Consider the following 23,917-nt stretch of genomic DNA (forward strand, 5'->3'; position numbering starts at 1 on the left):
CCGATACCGCCACGTCATAGATAAGCGCATTAACATGCCCAGTCAAAAGAATATTATTCTTTTGCATGTATATTTTTTTTTATCCCAAACCAGACAAGATATGTAAATGCATCTGTAGCCTTTGCCAGGTCAAAGTAAAGGTAGGGACCTAGACAATTTAGGCACTCCCTCCGTGACTTCATTTACTGTGTTTCTCAGCAGACAAACTGTGTATACCGACAGTCCAGCATAATCAATCGTCATCCTCATTAATTCAGCAACGTTGAGAATGAAAATACACTCCCCTAAAGCAAGCATGTCTTCCCCAAACAATCAATGGCTACTAGGACTGTTGCTGAGGAGCCTTCATTACAGCAGGGATTACAGAGGAGAAAGTCTAAAACAAATCACTGATGACAAGGGAACGATCAACAAATAACTATAAAATAATATTTTGCTAGAGGAGGCAAGTACGACAGCCAGCAAGCATCCTTTGCACAAAGCTCAACAGAGCCTTGGCTACTAAGCTAGATAATCAATCAACAAACAATATAAACCATCTTATTATCATCTCAGATCATTTGAGGTCATATATTCAATCATGTTTCTATATAGGAAAAGTGACCTAGGGAGAAAGAGAAATTGGCCTACAAGCACCAAGAAATTATTGGGAAAGTGACACAAGACTATTTGTAGGTGACATCTCACTATGGCTCCTGTGTTCCACTATGGTGAAGAGAGTGGTGTTTTGTACCTAATACAGTTGTGGTCTTAATGTATTTGCTACCCTGGGATCAGGAGGAGAAAGTGGATTCTGTTCATTTCAATCAAGTTCTTTAATTACATACATTTTTACTTTAAAAATAATATCAGACTATAAACAATTTTAGTAACTCTAGTTATACAATTAGGCAATTATTAAAAGTATACTATACCTATTGATCCGCCATATGGACCAACTGCTACAAGACAATCTTTAAATTCTTCTTTGATGTTCCATTCCATTTGGTACAAATCAAATTTACTGCAACAAATAAATATTACATGTACTTACTGTATATTCTTAAAATGTATGGGCAAATCAAAGTGAAAATGCTAAAGTAGACTGAACTGAAACAAAAAAATATTTAATTCCGAATGCATCTATAATGCTTGCAGACATGGCTAAAATTATTCAGAAAGTGTAAAGACAGCAAAAAACATCTGAACCCAAATTGTTCATTGGGAGATAATCCATAGTAATATGGGAGAAATACATTCAATGCTGTTTGCACAGATACAAAAGTTCCCAGGGGCTGAATAAGACCCACAATTTAATTAAACGGAGAACACTTTATATTACTAAATACAACTGCACTCAAATGTTGATGCCTTGTAGCAATATATTATAGAATGAGTCACACCCGCTCTTGTGGAAAGGCTGCATAAACCCGGGTCAAGGATAGTAGGGGCGTCTTTGGTCTCGTTTGGTGTACATTTGATAATTGTTTTTAATTTGGCACATTTACAAAAAAAAAATAAAAAACTCTCCGCCCATTATTAACATTTGAATTAAGTAGAATTATTTCAATTTCCAGTAGGGTCTTGGACTATGGAGAAAAACGAAGCTAAAAGGGTGGAAATATGTGTAACAAAATGACCCAAAAATAAAACAGATAACATTTTTATGCACCTCTTATTCTACTACAGCATTTAATTTGCTGAAAGAGACTTGCTTTCTATTATTTTTTTTTACTGTTATTAAAAAAAATTATTTATAACAGACATTTCACACACTTTAAGTTTGCTTTGTCCTACTAACATACTTCTATATTAGTTTGCCTTTTTTAGGGGGTACATACTGATTTCCCTATACTATACTTAATGCGTGTAACACCTGCAAAAATTATCACAGAAATGCCGATAGATTATTTCCAAATTGAATTGGGCATGAAACTGGAGCGCGCATACAGTGATATTAAAGGGCGATAGGTGTGTTGAGTTAACACATGTTAACTTAACATTTTGTTGTGGCTATTTGAATTTCCCCCGCTAAATACAGATGTATCCTTGCTCATCTAGCCTCAATATGCCATGCAGCGCGATATGACTAGCAGGAGTGCGCTGCCAGATCCCGTGCAGCTGTGCTAGCATAAAACATTTTTTAGGCGAAAATGCGCCTAAGTCGCAACGTGATGTGACTAGGATGCATCAGGAGATTGTGCGGATTCATTTGATATGTGACACTTGTATATCTTTGTGCAACTGTAAATAAGATGCACCCATTGCATCGAAGCACTTCACGTGCTGAATGAGAAACTTTGGGCGGTATCCAATTAGCCCTGAACATTGTTCGGTCGCTAATGGATCCCCCGGGACTATACAAGTAGCCCCAAAGTCGGCCTGATGCTCACACTTATCGGGGCCTTTTTTTCGGGACCTGACGTATACAGAGAGAAAAATCCACAAAAAGTGCAATTGTTTCGCCCCTGAAATGGCGAAAACACATAGGGTCGTGAACTTATCACGGATCGTATGTGTAGCATTCCCACTAGGCTGTTAGGGCGCCGCGCCCTGCCCTATTCTAAAGGGCAGAAAGCACCCTGCCCTCCAGTGTTAAAACAGCCTGTGGGTGCCATCCCCACCCACGGGTCGCAATGTCCCAGAAAACTGCAGTGTCGTGGGCAGCCCAGCATGTCCGTAAGTGCCGGGCACGCCCCAAGAGTAACGAAAAGGGAACGCATCTTAAAAACACGCCCACTTTTCCTTGACCACACATCCTTTTTGGGCGCGTGCGATGTGCCCTTTCCCTAGGTCCAGCCCCAGACCTAGAGTGAACACTATATGTGTTTTCGGGAGAACTGTCCTATTAGTTCGTCCGAAATAATAGGACAGGGTGGAAAAAAAAACATTGACGAAAAACGGGGATAATCGGCGAAAAACTGGATACCCCCCTTAGTCGCATACAGATATACAAGTGTGATATACAAGTGTCATATCAACTTAATCAGCCAAATCTCCTGGTGCATTTTCGGCAAAAAAAAGACGCAAAAAAGACGCCTGGTGCTAGCAGAATCTCACGGGACCAGGCGTGTCAAGTGGGGCTGTCTGGGACGACTGCAGCAAAGATAAAGGTGGACACATCTGTATCTGAGTAGGACCAGGGCCGAAACTAGGATATCTGTCACCCGGTGCAAGGCAGCAATTTTGTGCCCCCTCCCTTCCTGTACCTGAAGTTTGTCCTTGCTCGTCCATGCGGATGGCTGGCATAAACCCCCTGGCAATGAGAATAAACCCCCCTGGCCAGTAAGGACCTCTAGCATTTGTCTCCACTTTGGCGGTGGCCATTTTTGGATGGCCATTTTCTGTCTGCAGCCCCCAAGCCACCTTGAGTCAGTTTTTTCACCCTCTGCAATCTGGCACCCGGTGCACGTGCACCTCTAGCCCCCCCCTAGTTGCGGCCCTGGTAGGACAGCCAGTTATTTCAGTCACACAATGAATACCTTATATGTGATCAATATGACAACTCTAATGCTGCCTCATCTATGGGCAAACCTGACAGATCTGGCTGCTACTTGAAGTCTTCTCTTTTCAAGGAGAAGCTATTTTTTTATGCAGACACATACATAGGGCCAAGAATGCTACTGAAATTCCAACTATAAAAAGCTATTTACACTCAGAGTTTCAAAACAGCTAAAACTGGATAGATGGTGCAAAGGTGGGGAAGGGTATGTATGTATGATTAAATATTATACACAGCTCCTGAATAGAGAAAGGTGGTGGGATATGACATGCATGCAAGATTAAATATTATACACACCTCCTGAATAGAGAAAGGTAGTGGGGTATGACATATTGTACATGCAGGATTAAATATTATACACAGCACCTGAATAGAGAAAGGTAGTGGGGTATGACATACATGCAGGATTACATATTATACACAGCTCCTGAATAGAGAAAGGTAGTGGGGTATGGCATACAGGCAGGATTACATATTATACACAGCTCCTGAATAGAGAAAGTAGTGGGATATGACAGACATGCAGGATTAAATATTATACACAGCACCTGAATAGAGAAAGGTAGTGGGGTATGGCATACAGGCAGGATTACATATTATACACACCTCCTGAATAGAGAAAGGTAGTGGGATATGACAGACATGCAGGATTAAATATTATACACAGCACCTGAATAGAGAAAGGTAGTGGGATATGACATACATGCAGGATTAAATATTATACACACCTCCTGAATAGAGAAAGGTAGTGGGTTATGACATACATGCAAGATTAAATATTATACACACCTCCTGAATAGAGAAAGGTAGTGGGTTATGACATACATGCAAGATTAAATATTATACACACCTCCTGAATAGAGAAAGGTAGTGGGATATGACATACATGCAAGATTAAATATTATAAACAGCACCTGAATAGAGAAAGGAAGTGGGATATGACATACATGCAAGATTAAATATTATACACACCTCCTGAATAGAGAAAGGTAGTGGGATATGACATAGGGCCTGATTCAGAGCCACTCGTAAGTGGCCGCTCGTTCGTTCATCTGCGCATGCGTACGGATCGTTATACGCATGCGCGAACCAGTCAGTGCGGCCGAAATTCATGTGCTCGCAAAATAGCGAATGCCTGCTAATTTGAGTGACAGGATGAGGCGTATGTGGGTGGTAACAGGGGAAGGTGCTTGAAAACGGGGAGTGGAGATCCGATCGCAGGCGTGCTTAAAGGTCAAAACGGGCGTTTTATGGGTGTGCATAATTAAAACAGCAGCGTCATTGACCACGTCACTGGGTTTTTTTAAGCCAAAACTGCTCGCAAAATTGTGGTAGTAAAAACCAACCACAACAATAGCAAGCAGCTCAGACCCTGTTCGATGTACTCGATTAATCTAATAAATAGCGGACATGACGTAGGATGCGAGCGGCCAAGGGGCGTAGTTTCCCAAAAAACGTCCGCAAGTTTTGTTCACTCGTTCAGACCTAGAGGCGTGATCAGACCGCAAACAGCGAACGGTTCATTTGAATAGCCAATCCTATTTTCTGGCCGAGCGAGCACAAATAGCGACCGGCTCTGAATCAGGCCCATAGTGGGGTATGGCATACAGGCAGGATTAAATATTATACACAGCTCCTGAATAGAGAAAGGTAGTGGGGTATGGCATACAGGCAGGATTAAATATTATACACAGCTCCTGAATAGAGAAAGGTAGTGGGGTATGGCATACAGGCAGGATTAAATATTATACACACCTCCTGAATAGAGAAAGGTAGTGGGGTATGGCATACAGGCAGGATTAAATATTATACACAGCTCCTGAATAGAGAAAGGTAGTGGGATATGACATACATGCAGAATTACATATTATACACACCTCCTGAATAGAGAAAGGTAGTGGGGTATGACATACAGGCAGGATTAAATATTATACATAGCACCTGAATAGAGAAAGCCAATATTTTATTTTCAGGTTACACAAGGAGATATAAGGCAATATTCAAATAGTTCCGCACCCGCAATACTTTTTCGCATGCCATACTTTTTGCCGACATTGCGTGTTTTGGCTGCGCACCCCCGCTATTCGCCGTATTCAATTCCAAAAGATGCAAAAACGCAACCCAGCGAATGCAAACCAGGCGAATAGTGCTGTCATAATTGGGAAAATCAGCCTGACACCCCTAAAAGAAGGATCAATGTACATGCCCCCGAATAGCCCTAATAAAGGTATTTGGTATTCTTAAGGTGTGTCAATTTCTTCTAATTAGCATCTTTGCACATGTGGTGAAGAATAGCATTATGCAGTTTTTTTTGTGAAAATAAGTAGTCCTGTCAAATTTGGGGTACTTGAAAATGGGTGCAAGCATGGTTTAAAGTCGCTAAAGTTTTAAAAAAAAAAAGCACCTGAAGCAAGTACATGCAATAAAAAAAAACACCTAATCCATACTTGCAGACCCCGCAATAGTCTATTTCGCTAGCTTTTAAGATTGTACGCCCACTTTGCACTTTTTCGCTCCCATTTTCAAAGTGCTTTATTGGGTGTTCCTCACTTTTTTTTTTTTACGCAGTTATCCTTTGGGGGGGCTGTCCCAAGGGTGCCGAGTAGTTTCCCCACATTTGCACCCCAAAATAGCGATTTTGCATTTTTTTCTCCACCTGTTCAGAGGCGAATCTTTTTCGCCTATTACATTGCATTGCGTATTCGCATACACGATACGGAGATAAGTTTCTGCCTGGCGAAAAGTCGCAATCGGCGATACTTTTTCGCGGATTCCGACTTTTCGTGGCTAATTGAATATAGGCCATATTTGCAAAAAAAAAAAAAAGTTGTTTTTTTGTAATGGTTCTCAGGGTTATTCAGTACTGACACCTTTTTTCTGGTCTAATTTTTAATTCTTATAAACTAGTTCCAGAAACTGGAAGAAATCAATGAAGTTATTACAGAAATGAAACAAAAAAAGCATCTACATGTCCAGAGTGAAGAAGCGAATATACACCTTGCAACTTTAGGGGGATACTGGCACCCTTTTTAATAGGGAAAAGGTGCTGGTGGGGACAATGCAATCAGTTTTTTGTGGGTGCATGGAAACAGGAGTCAACTTTCCACAACATAAGCATCATACTCCCAACTAAGTTTTCTTTTTTATTCTATGTAAAAAAATACTGGTGTGTGAAAATTCAGTTGCTAAAAAATATATATATATATCTTCTCTATAGGGAAGGGATATTATAAGCAGTTATAATATTAACTATATACTTTACGCACTTCAAAGAAGCTTACATGAAAAAAATATTACCACCCCAATGAGAGAACTTGGGCCCTGATTCAGAGCCGGACGCTCTGACCAGAGCGCTCGCTCTGAATCAGGGCCCACCTCCATTAATATGGAGCGTCCTCCTGGACGCTCGTATAGCTGTGGGTCACCTTGGTTTGCTACTAATCACCATCACACACTTCCTACTCTATACTAAGTGCAACACTAGACCTCAAAACGGTTACGTCTTTGCTTACAACCAACTCTACTTAGCCTGCAGTTACATTTACACACCCTCTGTGACCTTTGCCTATGCAGGTCATCCCGCTACAACACAGTTATGGGTAGATGTAAACATTATACACGATAGGACTGCATCGCCTATCCCTGTGTACACTCGGTTTCAGAGCATGGGCAGTGCTCATTCCACAGAAAGGAGATGTGCAACGCTGCATTAATATGTGCAGAGCAAAGCATTGCACAATACATTCACTGTTCATACCTGTAAATTCTGCATAATAACAGCCGGACATTGCCGTGGTGTGGGAAATACCATTACACATCTAATTTAATCTCCTCCTATTGTTCTATTTTCTTTCTCCATAACTAAATGTATGTCAACAAAGGCAGAACATTTAAATATCACATCTACCAACAAGGTATGACCCACTAATAAGGACATTTGCAGCAATTTCTTTAGTTTCCTACATTATACTGCTCCACGAAACCTCTTATTTACATGAACAGCTACACAGTTATAACACACCCTTTACTAGGACAAAAACATGTTGGAGTCTTATAAAAATGCTGTGATCTTTACAATCTATTTACAACTAAATATTTCTATATAAAAGAACCAATCAATCTTATTAACTAGAATTTTGTCATCCAATGAATGCAAGTTACTTGATACTGACCGATAGTACACATCACCCATAGGATACCAGTTAGCAGTGCAAAAATCCATGTTGGCTGAGACGTTACTGTCAGGTCTTACTTCATATCCCACCACCGTACATGAATATTAAGGAGTGAGAGCTGCAAGAAGGATTCAGAAGTCATGTGACAACAACACACCATTAGGGTACTTCCGATCAGGTGACAGTTTGTACATTTCCATCTTGTGATAGAATTACTTCCGCTTTGTATAAGAGCTCGTACATCTACGGAAGGGGATCTATCCACTACCGTGTGTGTAGTACAGGCTGAACACATCATGCAGTGTTCAGAGAGAACCTATCCATAAGCAGAACGGAATCTGGTCACAGCGCCTCCTGGTGGTGGCCGATATATAAGCGCCATGTAAAAGGAGCACCTACACACACTTGCACCAAAGGAGAGTGGAGAGAGACTTTTCGGAATTATAAAATTAATTCATATTTCACGGTTTACAGCATCGGTCCAATACATTATTTATTTTCCTTTCCTATGTTCTCTAATAGCTCTTATAATACTTGTTTTTTCACCATTATATTTTTGTCTGCGAAATTCATTATTGAGTAGTGAGCCTACAGTGAACAATCGGCTAGATTTCGGTGGCCTTATCTGGGTGCGCACCCTTTTTTTTTCCTTTGGTGTAAAAAAAATATATTTTATATATATGTAAATTTCAGCGAAATTACTGGGAGTGATCCCCTGTAATAAGTAGTCACCACATATTCTATATAAAATATTATCAGTAGTACTATCCATTAATAATCCACAAATTGTAGGGATATTAAATAATTGGTCAGCAATAACAGGAATACCCAAGCCGACGTAATAGTAATATCAAATGATATGTCAGTAGTAACATTATTAAGATGAGTATGTGTATCTTTTAAAAAAAACTTTTTGTTAATATGAAAGCTTTGTGTTACATCAATCAGATTGTGAGTAAACAGAATACAGAAGGACAGGAAGGTCTGTCACATTGGTACAAGGGCATGATAACATTAGTTTGCTGCTGACTTACAGTATTAAAGGGTATTGCTAAGCCACCAGCAGTAGCATTGCCAAAGAGTGCAGAGTATCAGCAACAGCAGTATCCAGTAACTAAGTTGTATGCAGAGCTTCCCTATCTAATTACATCCCTTCTTACAGTCCACATATAACCTCACATATTTTCTCTTTCTTCACTTTGACATTTTCCCAATCCTAGGCCAACATTCCTGTGTGACCGGACCGTACAGCCCACCAAGAACCACTGCAATCTGGCTGGACCAATATGCAATATGTTGCGCCTATTCTTGTGTATCAATACCTATTTCTATATAGATTGTAAGCTTGCGAGCAGGGCCCTCTTACCTTTATGTTTGTCTGTTACTACCCAGTTTTGTTCTATTAATGTTGTTTCCAATTGTAAAGCGCAACGGAATATGCTGTGATACACTGTTTAAGAAACTGATAGTAAATAAATAAGTAGTAGAGTAACAGTAATAATACGTATATGTATAAGCTACCAGTTATAGTAATGCACACTAATAGCATGCTTGCCGACATTCTGGCTGCCCCTTCCGGGAGGGAGCAGCCAGAATGTCGGCTAGCATGCTATTAGTGGGGGGGCGCAGAGGTTTGCCTGCCTTTCCGGGGGGCCAGGAGCGGCACCCGATTTTCGGGAGGGTAGACAAGTATGACACTAATAGTAATATTATTGAAGATTGCTAATAATTTAAATCTATTATTGCTGATATTTAGTATATTGGTCCTTATTAGTTCTGGTGATTTAAGTACCGGTAATACACAGTTACCAGCAGTAAAACTAATGGCCATTAGTGTTACTGCTGATATATAATATGTATGCTGTGAAAACAGTAATATACTGTACACTCACCAGATTCCTCCTGCTGCAGTCTGATCCTTCTAGCCAGCAGCTGCCTTTAGACTTGCAGCAGTTATTTAGCACTGCCTTCTGTAAGGGGTAGATTTACTAAAGCTTATACAAATTAAAAGTGTTTCTGTTGCCCATAGTAACCAGTCTGATTCTGTCTATTATTTGTTTATATAAGCAAACCATAGTCTGCGCTACCACTAAATATTATCCCACCACAGTATCAACCCTTATGGGTATGATTAATTACAGGTTGAGTCTCCTATATCCAAATATTCCGAAATACGGAATATTTTTAGCATGACTGAGAAAGTGAAACCTTTGCTTTCTGATGGTACAATGTACACAAACTTTGTTTAAAGCACAAAATTATTAAAATCTACTATATAAAAGCGAAAATTTGTCCTGTCTTTCTATACAGTGTATTCCAATGAGCACACAATTCTGTGAATTAGCTGCTCTACCATTTTGTGAGTGACAGCAATCTCACTCTGTGAGAGTTCTAAATCTGCAGTTAACCACAGGGTGTGATGGCATACCATATCTGTATTACGCAAGGAACACATCCATTAAGGCATCAGCCTTAATGATCATAATTTCATTGCTTTTTGGAGTTTGAGTGGCAGAAATTCAATAGGTTTTGTGAGGTTTTCTTGTCTAAGCAGCCCCAATGGGACATGTGAAACCGTAAGGTTTTTTTTGTCTATGGAATTTCATAGCTTTTTTAAAATCTATTAACTATCAGGGTTTGGATGAGCAAACCAGGCCACCTGCAGAGGAGAAGGGCAACAAAATGGTACACTAATGCAGGTGGAAGAGGAGCCAGCACACAGGAGGTGGTTTGGGAGGTGCAGAGTGCGAGACGGCTGTAGGGGCAGGCTGTAGGGTGTGGGGTAGCGGCAGCAGTGGTGGTGTAGAGCAGTGGCAGCGGTGCAGTGCAAAGGGGGCATTAGCGGGCGGCAGATGGCTCTCTGGTAGTGCGCATGTACATGAGAAAATAAAATCAATGTCATAGATGCACGGACACAGCAGTGAGATCCATCTACGCATCTATGTTAAAAATTAAATGTGTAAAATAAAAATAGGTGCCCCCCAGCACAACCAGCACTGGGTTTTTAACAGCCAGTCCTGGCTGTGTTTAAACACACGGTAAAAATGACATATGGGTCCCCTGTACTTAAGCACAACCAGCACTGGGCTAGTGAGAACCAGCCCTGGTTGCCAAAATACGGGGGAAAAATGACGTAGAGGTCCCCTGTGTGTAGCGCAACCAGCACTGGGCTCTGAGCTGGCCCTGGTTCTGGAAATACAGGGGGAAAAAATGCGTAGGGTCCCCCTGTATTTACCAGAACCAGCACTGGACTCTTTTTAGTGGGGGGGTGATGCCACAGCCAGGGGAGCCCTTTCACCAGGCCCCCAGCCACAGCATCACCCCTGACCGCTAGTCAGCCCAGGCCGGGGATCACTGGGGAGCTGGGCCCCCCCAATAAAGGGGTTCCCCTCTCCAGGGCACCCGAGGCTGTGGGGTGCTGGGTTGATTGTGTTGTGTGGTGCATATGAAATTATAAATATTGTATTTTGCAGTAGTACTACAGGTCCCAGCAGGCATCCCCGCATACTGGCACTTGGAGAACCACAAGTACCAGCAGGCGGGTCACTAAGGTCCTGCTGGTACCCATAGTATCCCTGTAAAAGAAATATTAAAATAAAACAAACAGACACCGTTTTTTTTAAATATTTTATTTAGCAGCACCTTCACTTGGGGTGCGGCAGCCTTTAAGCTCTTTTTCATGGCTGCCGCTCCCCCAGGACTTCTACGGCATCTTCACCTGGAAGGCGGTGCCCATTAAGCTCTTTTTCCCAGCCGCCGCCATCCAGGGCTTCCGCGGCGTCTTCTGTCTTCAGCAGCTCTTCTCTGCTGCCTCCCAGCTGACAACTGAGTGGACGGCGCTTCGCGCTGGCTGCATTTAAGCCAGCCGAGATGGCAGGGTGATGACGTCGCAAGCCGTGATTGGCTTGCAGCGGCCATCTTTGAATTTTAAAAATGGCGCTGAGGTGCTCACCATTGAAGTCAATGGTGAGAACAGCTCATTGACTGAGAGGCGGAAGGCTCGCCTCTCTCAGCCAATGAGTGCTCCACACCGGGATTTCTGAACTGAAATGCCAGGCCGAGCTGTCATTCCTTAGTGTCCTTAGAGGACAATACTAATGTGCGAGGGTCCGCGTATTTGCATTTTTTTATTTTGCCAAGACCCTGGATTGCCTGATGAAGAGGAGAGAGCCACGCATAGGAAGAGGTGAGTATGGATGTTTTATTACAGGTACTCCATTGGATTACCTACTGGAGAAGGGGACAGATTGGCTTCAGGGATACATAGGTGAGTATGTGAGATAGTGTGTATGCATGTATGAGTACATGTGTGTGTGCATGTATGTTTTAATAAAATTGTACTTTTCTACGGTGTGTTTTTTTAATATTGCTTCTGTGGAACTACAGTTACCAGCAGGCCCGTAATGCCCCGCATGCTGGTACTTGTGGTTCTCCAAGTACCAGCATGCGGGGGAGGCTTGCTGGGAACTGTAGTTTCACAGCAAAAGACAATATTTTAACTTTACTTGCACAACACTACAGAATCAAGCCGGCACCCACCACCAGAGGGGTGCTGGGGATAGCCTGGGGTGCCCTGGAGAGGGGGACCCCTTTATTGGGGTGGTCCCCAGGGATCCCCGGCCTGGGCTGACTAGCGGTCAGGGGTGATGCTTCGGCTGGGGGGCCCGGTGACAGGGCTTCCCTGGCTGTGGCATCACCCCCCGCTAGAAAGAGTCCAGTGCTGGTTCTGGTGAATACAGAGGGACCCTACACATTTTTTCCCCCTGTATTTCCAGAACCAGGGCCGGCTCAGAGCCCAGTGCTGGTTGCGCTGAATATGGGGGACCCCTACATCATTTGTCCCCCATATTTTGGCAACCAGGACTGGTTCTCAAAAGCCTGGTGCTGGTTGTCCACAACCAGTACTGGCTTTCCAAAGCTCCTTCTGGGAGGGAGCTGTCAGGCAACCACACTGGGGCAGGGGTCGCGGTAAAAAGGGGGCGTAGCCTGGAGCATGACACATCATTGGGGGCAGGGCATAGGGTGTGACAGTGCGATCACGTCATTGTGGCCCCGCTCCTCTTCACAGTGCCGATATTAATGACATTGTGAAGCAGGGGGCGGGGCTACGATGACATTATTCAGCGTGAATCGCGTTACCGCCCCCCCCCCCCCCCTCTGCCGGGGTTTATACAGCCGGCTCGCTGGGGCCGCAGTGGCAAACGTCAGATTTCTAGAGGGGGGTTTCCAAATGCCTGATTCTAGAGTGGGGGCCGCAGTGGCAAACGTCAGATTTCTAGAGGGGGGTTTCCAAATGCCTGATTTTTGAGTGAGCGTGGCCAGTCCATGAAGAGGACATAATTACCACTTATCCAGCTTTAATATGTGTCATACATTGTGTATTGTGTGTCATAATTCCAGCATATACAGGACCAGAGATCACAGTAGGCCATTAAATGCGGCAGTAGGGCCATCCTACCTGAGCTGAATGTTTTTATTTTAGATGTGGGCACCATTCCAGGGCATGGGAGCAAGTCCGGGAGTCTGGGGGAGCAGCAGAAGAACCTAGCACTGCCCTGGACATATATGTAAATATTGGGCTCATAGCAGTGCATCCCTACCAGTGCATGTTTTCCAAATCCCCTAATTGGTGCACAGGTGTATTTATTACTGGCTGATACATGTTAAAAGATCCACAGGTGGTGCTATTTATTTCATTTATGATACTGAGAAGAACATGCAGCGCTAGTAAAATTCCATTATATTACTATTTCTATTGTGATCATGGTGTGGGCTGGGGAGGGGGGTTTCCAGGCAGATGGAAACCCCCCCCTGTGTTTGCCTATGGGCCGGAAGGCTTGCCTGCCGTTCCGAGGTATCCGGAGCAGCATCCAATTTTCGGGAAGCTCCCGGGCGAATCGGGAGGGTAGGCAAGTATGGAATAAGTAGCACATGTGTTTTGTATGTCCCATCCCTTGAAACAGGTGTACTGTGCTTTTTGTGCTCAAAACAGTGTGGTCACGACCAGGGTTTCTCAGCATGGTGGTCGGCGGGTGTTACCTGTGAGGATGCTGTGGTGGGGGGCGTCTGGCGGTGGTGCTGGTGCCTGGCGGGGAGCATTGGCTGTGCGTGGACCTGTTTGGGCATATTGTCACTCTGTGCAGGGTAGGCCTGGCAGTGCTTCCGTTCCGCTCCGGCATGGGCGCCGCCATTTTGCTTTCGGCCATGTGACCTAGTCAGCCAATCCTGGCATGTCACATGCTCACTCTCTGACCAGTCACAGCTTAGCACTGGGTATTTAGGGGAGTTCAGAGCTCCCTTGCATTGCCAGTGCAACGTGTTTCTCAGCGCAAGCTGAGAGAGAGTTCCTGAGCTTGTCCGCCTGCCTGTTGGATCTCTGCCTAAGCCTGCTTTACCTGACCTGCTCCACACCCAGCTGGAATCCACTGCCTCCTCCTATAGCCTCTCCCTTGCCTGAGTACCTGTGTCAGCTGTACCCTGCACCCTGCATCCTCTTACATTTCCTCTGGACATTATTCACGTCAGCCTGCAATTCACCTCAGCCTGCAGTTCACTTCAGCCTGCAATTTATTTCAGCCTCACAAAACCTGAAATACTGGACTGCCTTCTGTTATCACTACCTAGACTTTTTCCCATTGCATCACTACCGTTCCCAAGTGCACTTTAGTGCTAAACCTTGACTTTCTGTTTTGCCACATTTATGTCTGTTAAGCCACTCATTAAAAGCTCCACGTTTATTTTTAAATTTGCTTCAGTGTCTGCTCCTATTACCACCCCGGGTCCACAACAAAACCAGAACCTCACAAGTGTAAGGGGTAAATTTACTAACATTCGAGATAGGATTGAGATGACCATCTTGGGTGATTTATTCATTTTTTTCCATCTTGCAAATTTACTAAAGGCAAAGTCGGGTGAGATGGGGAGAGAGTTCTCTCATCTCACTCGTAAAACTCGGGTGAGATAGCAATCTCGAATCAAATCACCATTGGCCCAAATCTGAAGTACTTTTCACCTAAAACATACATCTCTCAAATTTACCAAGAATTGGGATGACAAGCTCAGGTGAGAGAGGAGAAAACTCTCTGTCAAAATCACTGTCACGCTTGGCTTAGCGGAGTCCCCTACAGTGGGGATGGAAGCTGAGGATCCTGGAGGAGAGCGAAGCCAGAGGCGTGGGGCCTGAATATAGGATATCCTCATCCACAGAATCAGACATTGACGAGACCTGTCCAAAGGTGCGGAGTCTAACCTACTGGGAGGTGTTCACCGGTGACCCCTCCAAGCGGGATATGGGTATTTTGCTGCACTCAGCTGGCAGGTCGCAGCCCTTTGGACAGGTGTCTGAAACTGTGGGAATAGATATCAAATAAGCAATGGCCCGAGGAGTGTACTTCTACCAGAAGTACCTGGATCCTAGCACAGAACTAACTGGCAAGTGCTTGAGGTACTATCACTGTCACCTAAAGACAGAGTATGTGACGCACAGGTGCGTCAGACGAAGGCACTAGTGATGCCCACCGGCTGGGTAATGGGACGCCCAGTTGCGTCAGAAGATGGTATTAGTGTTGCACTCCAGTAAGGTATGCAGACGCACTATTGCGCCAGATGATGGTATAGTGTTTCACTTTGGTAAGGTATGCGGACGCACTATTGCGCCAGATGATGGTATAGTGTTGCACTCCGGTAAGGTATGCGGACGCACTATTGCGTCAGATGGTGGTATCTGTGTAGCACAAAGGCGAGATGTTAAACGCACTGCTGGTGCCGTGCGAAGTGAACGCCGAACAAGTGTTCACTGAATTCTCCTCCTCCCTCCTGTCTGTCATCCCGGAATCAGTCCGTATTGGCTTCCACGTCTATATCCTGCTGGCGCTCATGCTACCCTGATGCCGGTGATAGAGTTTCGTGTTTCCAGATCGTGTCTGTGTCTCCTGAAGTATCAGTAGAGTTCCAGTGTTCCAGTGGCTCCCCTTTTTACAGTTATGATACATTATCTCTGCCGTTGTGCTCCATCCAGGTGGCACGGTCGGCATTCCACCTGCTGTGTGCTGCTCAAATCATCCAGGCAGCACAGAGTGCATATCTGCGCTCAGCCGCGTGTGTCATCCCAGCGGTACAAAGTGCACCTCTGGGCGCACGTTAGCATCTGGCGGCTTGTGTCAACCCGGTAACTCAGAGCTATAGCGCTGGCCAGAGCAACTCCTTCTTTCTGAGACAGTTCCTGGTCACCAGGTCTCAGTTACTCCTGTACCGGATTCCTGCTCCTGTACCCACTGCCATAATCGTGGAAGCTATCTCCTGCTCCCTGTCTTTTGATAAACATTCCTGTATTCCAGCTGGCTCAATCTATGCACTGCTCAGCCTCCACTGCATTAGCTCCACCTGTCAACCAGATGAAGTGCATGCTGTTTGATGTCTGTTTACTACCAGCATCGTAGCACTCATTCAGAACACGATAAAGGCCCCCATACGCTAGTGACAGATTGCTGCCATTCCCAGATCTCCGAATAATAATCGTGACTTTGGTGAAATACAACACGTTATATTTAACTGATTTGTTGATCATTATCAAAATATGATAGTGATCAGCAAATCTGAAATTTTTAACATGTATAATTTCAGATTCCCGACAGATCGGTAACCATAGATGGTGGCCAGTCGGCATTTTCCACCAACATATCAGCGGTTTCAGTCCGATCAGTGAATTGGCAAACAGATGTATAGGGCTCTTAAAAGTCTGCCTATCCAGTTATCCTGTGCTGCACCTGCACTGCATCTACCATTGTTGTTATCTTCTGGTAACAGCAGGGGCGGATTGGGAAAGAAAACCAGCCCGGGAAATTTATGGAAGCAGCCCTAATGGGGGTGGAGTCTGTTGAGGAGGTGAAGTCTGTCAATGGGGGCGGGATCCCATCTCACAGGGCCTGATTCTGAGTTGGACACAGTTGCAGCCGTCTTTGCATCTTGTGCTGGTGTCTGTGACTTTAGGCTAATGAGCCTACAATCAGGGGCATATCTATAATGGGTGAAAGGTGTGCGGGGCACACGGGCCCCCATAGGTAATTATACTTACCTCTCTGCTGATTCCCGAAGTGCGGCGGCCATTTTCCCAGTGATTTGCGCATGTGCAGAAAAGATGTCCCCAGGAAAGTAGGCACGGGCGCCATTTTCCCGGAGACACGCGCACGCGCTGTAGATTCTGGCATGAACGCCAGAATCTACAGCGTTCAGTGCCGCTGAGTCACTGTCAGAGAGGAGGGGGCCCAAACGGAGGCTGAACACAGGCCCCCTCCTCTCTTAAAACGCCCCTGCCTACAATGCCCTTCCCTGGTGTACAGCCCTGCGTCCGAATATCCAAGGACTGAGACCTCCACTGTCAGTGTCTAAAGACGCTGCAATCATGCTTTGTGCATCTGTAGACATCACTATCGGTCGAACCATTAGAACTATAGAGTATAGCCTCCAATGTGGGAAATTCAGCATCTCTATAGCCAACCCTGAACACCCAACACATTTCTAATACACTTCTTGGTGCATGCGACTGAATCCGTACTGCAACTCAGACACATGCACAGATGAAAAACAATGCATAAGAAAAAAATAAAAACACATTGGTCCTCACAGGAAAAAAACAAACACATTGAACCCCGACAGGGAAAAAATAAAAAATGCCCCCACAGGACACAATAAAACACACTGGGTTCTATTTACTACAATCCGCATTTGTAATGCAGATTGTAGTGTGATATTATCGACTGAATTTTCGCAAAAAATACTGTGACACAGTGCCAACGCATGCGCCGAGCGACCGTCGCTGCTACCCCCCGGGTGCTGAGCAACGTCCCCCGGCGCTAAGCCCCGCCCCCACGATCGTGGACCTCCCCGCGACCCCCCCTCCCTCAATAGCACTTACCTGCAGTCATCGGTGCTCCGGTGATGTCTTCCATGCCTCCGGTCAGCTGATATCCCATGCTGCACTGGGACAGGGTCACCTGATGACCGGGCCGCAGTGCACTATGGGAGACCAGCTGACCGGAGGGAGAACATCACCGGAGCCCCGATCACCGGTCCCTGGAGTCAGGTAAGTAAATTTTTTTTTTTTAGCAGAGATCAGCTTGCAGTCTGTTTAGACCACACAGCTGATCACTGGGACCGGCTCCGGGCTCTGCTTTGCCCGTTACAGCAGAGCAGGAGTCCGGTAACCGGGGGAGACCCTGGATAACGCCACCTCCAGGTGGCGTTATTATCACAGGGCCTCCCCCGGTATTTTTTTCATTATTTATTTTTAGTAGCTACCAGGCAGATCACATTTCCCATTACAATTATGGGAAATGCGATCTGATTGCTAAAAATAAGTCATACTTAGAGGTTGGAGTAGAATTTTACGAATTCTACTCCAATTGCCCTGTAATAACTATAGGTGATACTAAAATAATGTGAAAAGGGTGTGAAAACACCCTTTTTCACTTTATTTTAGTAAAAATAATGATAATAAATAAAGCCCACTGGCTCCTACAGGAAAAAATTATAAACATAGCCTCAACAAAAAATAAAATAAAACACACCCTGGCCCCCACAAAAAAACAGACAAACCCATTGGCCCCTACATAAAATAAAACACATTGATCCCTACAGGAAAAAAAAAATACATACATTGACACCCGACAGAAAAAAAAACACATTCGCCTCCACAAGGAAAAAATAAAACACACACTTGCCCCCCCCAAAAAAATACAATGGCCACACAGAAAAAAAATTAAACACATTGGTACCCACTGGAAAAATAAACACAATGGGCTAGATTAAATTAAATGCGAAGTGAATAGCGCTGGGAATGAGCTCCCAGAGCTATTCAATTCTGCACGCTCTCCCGACCCTCGCGCCTTAAACAGGGTGTTTAGTCGCGAGAACGGGCATTTTCCAAATAAACTTCCCAGCGTTATGCCGTTTCCGCCGCGCTAAGGGCAGAAAACAGCATTGCGCCTGGACTTTTGTCGGATTTCTGCTCGCATCCCATGAAGGATGAGAGAAGAAATCCATAGTCAGGCTTAGCAGCGTGATGAATTGAATAGCTCCAGGAGCTCATTCCCGGCGATATTCACTTCGCGTTTAATAGAATCGAGCCCATTGGCTCCTACAGAAATCAATAAAACACAATGGCCCCCACAGGAATAAAAAAACACATTGACCTCCGACAGGTAAAAAAAAAAAAAACACACACACTGGTCCCCCACAGGAAAAAAAAACACATTGGCCCCTGGAGGAAAAACAATAAAAACACATTGACCTCCGCAACATAAGCAGTGTACGTCCCTGCAGGGGACAGGATGGTAGTAGTAGTCAGAAGTGGGGCCAGGATGGGAGTAGTAGTCAGAAGTGGGGGCAGGATGGGAGTAGTAGTAGTGGATAGCAGGGGGTTGGATGGAAGTAGTAGTAGCGCAGAACAGGGGGCAGGAAGGGAGTTGTAGTAGTGCAGATCAGGGGTCAGGATTGGAGTTGTAGTAATGTGGGACAGGCTGGGAGTAGTAGTAATAATTCAGAGCAAGGGGCTGAATTGGAGTAATAGTGGCAGGGGCAGGATGGGAGTAGTAGTGTGGAGCAGGGTAGCAGTAGTGTTGGGAATAAGGGGGCAGGATGGGAGTGGAAGAAGCTGAACAGGAAGTACTTCCACACTCCACTGACACCTCAGCTCATGGGTCCCGGCTGCCGCCCCTCTTTCAGTGCTGACAGCCAGAGTAAGGGGTCTATTTACTAAGCAGTGTTAGGAGACAGAGTGAAAAGTGATAAGGTGCCAGCCAGTCAGCTCAGAACTGTCATTTTTCAAACACAGCCTGTGAGATGACAGTTAGGAGCTGATTGGCTGGCACCTTATCACTTTTCACTCCTAACACTGCTTAGTAAATAGACCCCCAAGGGGGTATGTTGAGACAGCCCCTGCCATCTTGTCCCAATCCTGCAGGCTCCTACACCGTCCCAGGCACAGCTGCACTGCACATCCATCCCCGCATGGTCCACGTCATCTCCCGCAGCCCCAGGAGAAGGAATGGCCCGACCGGGCTCCGACCATGCCACAGAGAGGGGAGCTAACAGCGGGCGGCTGAGGCTGAGGGACGGGACACTGCAGACTGATGGTGGAGCCGGGAGCTTCCGGTTTGCGTTACATAGCAGAACGCAAATACCAGAAGCGCGGCTGCCGGCAGGCAGTTTCTGCCCAGCCTGGCCAACAGTGTCGGCCAGCCCAGCAAAGGGGTTAATGGGGCCAGCCCAGCGGGAACTTTCCCGCTTTCCCGGCGGCCCAATCCGCCCCTGGGTAACAGAGTCATCCGCTCTCTGCCATCTACTGCAGATATTCTACAGTGTCTCCTACAGCTGCTGCTCTCATTAACTCTTACTCTGTTTCTGGTTTATTCCACTTGCTGGTGTTACGATTGGCTCCCCTATTTTGAATTAATTACTATGGACTGTTCCTGTGTTTCAGGGATTTGATTCCAGGGTTGTGGCATTTCCCAGGCTTTCTGGCTGTGGCAGGTGGTGGTCCTGGATATCGTATCTCCACTCTCACCTCTGAGTCTCAGTTCCAGGCTAGCTGCTGTGGTTTGGGTCCCAGGGTGATACGGATCCTGTAGTCAGTCACTCTGCAATTCCTATTGCTGACACTAGGGGGTATATTTACTAGTGCAGGTTATTAGAGTTGCTGCCCATAGCAACCAATCAGACTCTAGCTATTATCTTCTAGAAGGTGCTAGATAAATAAGTAGAATCCGATTAGTTGCTATGGGCAACAACTCCCCTTCTAAAAACAAGCACTTTAGTAAATATACCCCTAGTTGTGAGCAGGGGTGTATCTAGGGATCTAAGCGCCCCTGGCAATGTAATGGACTGGTGCCCCATTGCCCCCCCATGCTGCATTGCCCCCAGTAGTAGTCCCCCCTATACAGTGCCCCCAGTAGTAGATCCCAGTAGTAGTCCCCCTATACAGTGCCTCCAGTAGTAGACCCCAGTAGTAGTCCCCCCTATACAGTGCCCCCAGTAGTGGCCACCCCTATACCGTGCTCCCAGTAGAAGACCCCAGTAGTAGTGGCCACACCTATACAGTGCCCCCAGTAGTGGCCACCCCCCTAAATTGCCCCCAGTAGTGGCCACACCTATACAGTGCCCCCAGTAGTGGCCATCCCCCCCCTAAATTGCCCCCAGTAGTGGCCACCCCTATACAATGCTCCCAGTAGTGGCCACCCCTATACAGTGCTCCCAATAGTGGCCACCCCCCATAAATTGCCCCAAGTAGTGGCCACCCCTATACAGTGCTCCCAGTAGTGGCCACCCCCCATAAATTGCCCCCAGTAGTGAACACCCCTATACAGTGCCCCCAGTGGCGGGCACCCCCCATAAAGTGCCCACAGTAGCGGCCACCCCCTATTTCAGTTCCCCCCAGTAGCGGCCACCCCGTATTTCAGTGCCACCCCCCCACCAGGCTTACACACACTAAAAAATTAAACCTACCTGATCCTCGCTCCTGACGCAACTGCCACTGTCTGCTCTGAGTCCCGGCTCGCTCTCCTCCTCCCATGACATATGACATCTCTCCCATCACATGATGCGGGGGGAGCTGTGTGTTTGTAAACTGTGTAGGGCAGACCGCTCTCACTGCGGTCTGCCCTACACTTGTGGGGCCGGGGGACTTGTCCACCCCTTGGCTGCTGGTGGCACATCCGGACGGCGCCCCTGGCAAGTGCCATCCTGACCAATGGGTAGATACACCCCTGGTTGTGAGTTCTGTGATTCCAGGTTCGGTACTATGCCACTCTGAGCTTACCTGAGTTCTCAGTAGTATGTCCCAGTAGCTTATGTTGAATATGGAATATCATTTTCCCCTATTTATTATGTTCTATGTTCTTTATGTAGTGTAAAATGTATGATTTCCAAAAATCACGAACGGTTACTTCATAATTTTCTGTTGCTGAGACAAGTTTGGAAAAAGTTGTGCGCAAATAGTGCAATATGCTTTGAACATAGCATTGGCTGTAGGATAGCAGTTGTGTTTTTAGGCAGATACACTACCTTACATCTGAGTTAACATCATCAAGATGCTGGGGGTAACCTGGGCAATTATCCAGCAGGAGGATAGTTTTAATGGAAACGCCCTTATCCAGACAAGCTTGACCGGGGGCATGAAGCAGTTGGTAAACCAATCCTCAAATAAAGCTTGTGCCATCCATGCCTTGTTATTTGAACGATAGTATATGGGCAACATGTGCTTACCGACCTGCTTCAATGCACGTGGGTTCTGGGAGCGATAGATAAGCAAAGGCTTTAACCTAAACCCAACGACATTTCCACCCAGCAATGTGACTCTGTTCTTAAAAGCCTTGTGTCACGACCAGGGTCTCTCGGCATGGCGGTCGACGGGTAATACCTGTGAGGTCGCTGTGGCGGGGGGCGTCTGGCAGTGGCGCTGGTGTTTGGCGAGGGGTATTGTCTGTGCATGGTTCTGTGCGGGCACATTGTCACTCTGGGCTGGTGAGGCCTGGCGGTGCTTCCGTTCTACCCGGCATGGGCACCGCCATCTTGCCTCCGGCCATGTGATACAGTGGCCCAATCCTGGTGGGTCACGTGCTCTCTCCGGCCAGTCATGGTGCGGCACTTGGTATTTGGGGAGGTCCAGAGCCTCCGTTCATTGCCAGTGCAAAGTGTTTCTCAGCGACAGCTGAGAGAGAGTTCCTGTGCTCATTACCTGCCGCCTTGGAAACGCTACCTAGCCTGTTACCTTGCCTGCTCCAACCGCTGGATTTCCCTGCACCCTCCATTTACCTTCCTCCTGCTTGAGTACCTGAGTCTGCTGTCATCCTGCACCTTGCCTCCACTTACACTCTGCTGGATTATATCTCCTCTGCATGCATATCATTTCAGCTCACCATACCTACATACTGGACTGTTTCCTGCCTGTCACTATCTGGACATTCTCCCATTTGCTTCACTACAGTTCCCAAGTGCACTTCAGTGCTTTGCCTGGACTTTGACTTTTGCCATATTCATGTCTACTAAACTACTCATTAAAAGTTCCACATTTTCATTTCAATCTGTTTCTGTGTCTGCTCCTATCACCACCCCGGGTCCACAACAAAACCAGAACCTCACACCTTGAAATCGGACATTGTTTTAGCTTCTTTGTGTATGTAGGACCTTTCGGCATTTTCTTCCAAAAAAGTCCTGTTTCATCTACATTGAAGATTTGTCCCGGACTGTAGCCACCTTTCTTGATGATTTCATCAAATTGGTCAACAAATTTTTCAGCTGCTTCTATATCAGCACTTGCTGCCTCACCGCTGATACTGCGATTATGCAGGTTGAATCTCCGACTAAGGGGCTGATTCAATTAGAGGCAAAAAGTCGGGCCGGCGAAATGCATTCGCTGCTGCAATCTTTTCGCCTCATTCACCTGTTTGGACAAAAACAGGCAAAAATGCATATGTGCGAATACAGCGAATGGCAAACCTAGCGAAAAGGACAGCTTATTTTGAGGAAATCAGTCTGCTCTCCAGAAAAAGCCTAACTGACCCTGGAAATCAATATAGAAGTGTAAGAATAGTCCTAATAAAAGTATTTAGGGTTCTTACATTTTGTTAAAGGGCTGCTATATGCATATTTGCATAAGTGTGGAAACATTTTCTAAAGCAATTTCTTTTGTGAAAAATAATTGCTGTAGTTAAATTGGGGGTACATTTAAATAGGTACTAGTATATTTTTGGATCTGTACTAGTATATTTTTGAATGTCTATATATCTGAACTGGGAAAATTAAGTTTTAAATTAATAGAAAATTGCTTATAGAAAATGCATACTTCATAGACAGAATATAAAGTGTCCCTTTTTCCCAACGACGTTCTCCTAACCCTAACTTCTCCTCATACGTCTCTTCCCAAACTCTTTCAGACTAGACTATGGTTCACTCTTGGGCTACAAGATCAACTTTTCTAAAACTGATTCAGATGCGCTTGCAAGTGGGTCGATGGTCGGCCAGTGCGCACGCGCGAGTCCCGGAGCAAGTGAGAACTTCACTCGCTCCAGCGCTCACTACAAAACGGGGCGGCTGTCGATGATGATCGACAGCTCGCCGCATTTTGTAGGCGGTGATGGGGGGGTGGCTGGACAAACAGAGGCGTTCCCGAAGGAACGCCTGCCGTTTGTGGGCGGCCCTACTGACATCATTCGTGATGTCAGTAGTGAACTTCCTGCTCTATTAGAGCAGGAAGTTCACTTGGGCT

The 23,917-nt window shown here is 45.7% G+C and overlaps 1 protein-coding gene across 2 annotated transcripts in view; it reads right to left on the reverse strand.

Annotated features, from left to right (window-relative positions):
* Positions 1–7,887, reverse strand: part of VPS16 (VPS16 core subunit of CORVET and HOPS complexes) — a 192,969-nt gene extending 185,082 nt beyond the window's left edge. Inside the window, exons 1-2 of one of the 2 annotated variants that reach the window (XM_088451038.1) lie at positions 7,814–7,887; positions 915–1,003 (exon numbers count right to left, since the gene is read on the reverse strand). In XM_088451038.1, coding sequence (XP_088307164.1) covers positions 915–984 — 70 coding nt within the window. In that variant the 5' untranslated portion in view covers positions 985–1,003; positions 7,814–7,887. Of the gene's footprint in view, positions 1–914; positions 1,004–7,653 lie in introns of both variants that reach the window. The other variant, XM_088451037.1, reaches the window with a different exon arrangement.
* Between the last annotated feature and the right edge of the window lie 16,030 nt (positions 7,888–23,917).

Source organism: Taudactylus pleione, unplaced genomic scaffold (genome assembly GCF_031769625.1).
Source record: "Taudactylus pleione unplaced genomic scaffold, aTauple2 ptg000536l, whole genome shotgun sequence".
NCBI classification, from domain to species: Eukaryota; Metazoa; Chordata; class Amphibia; order Anura; family Myobatrachidae; genus Taudactylus; species Taudactylus pleione.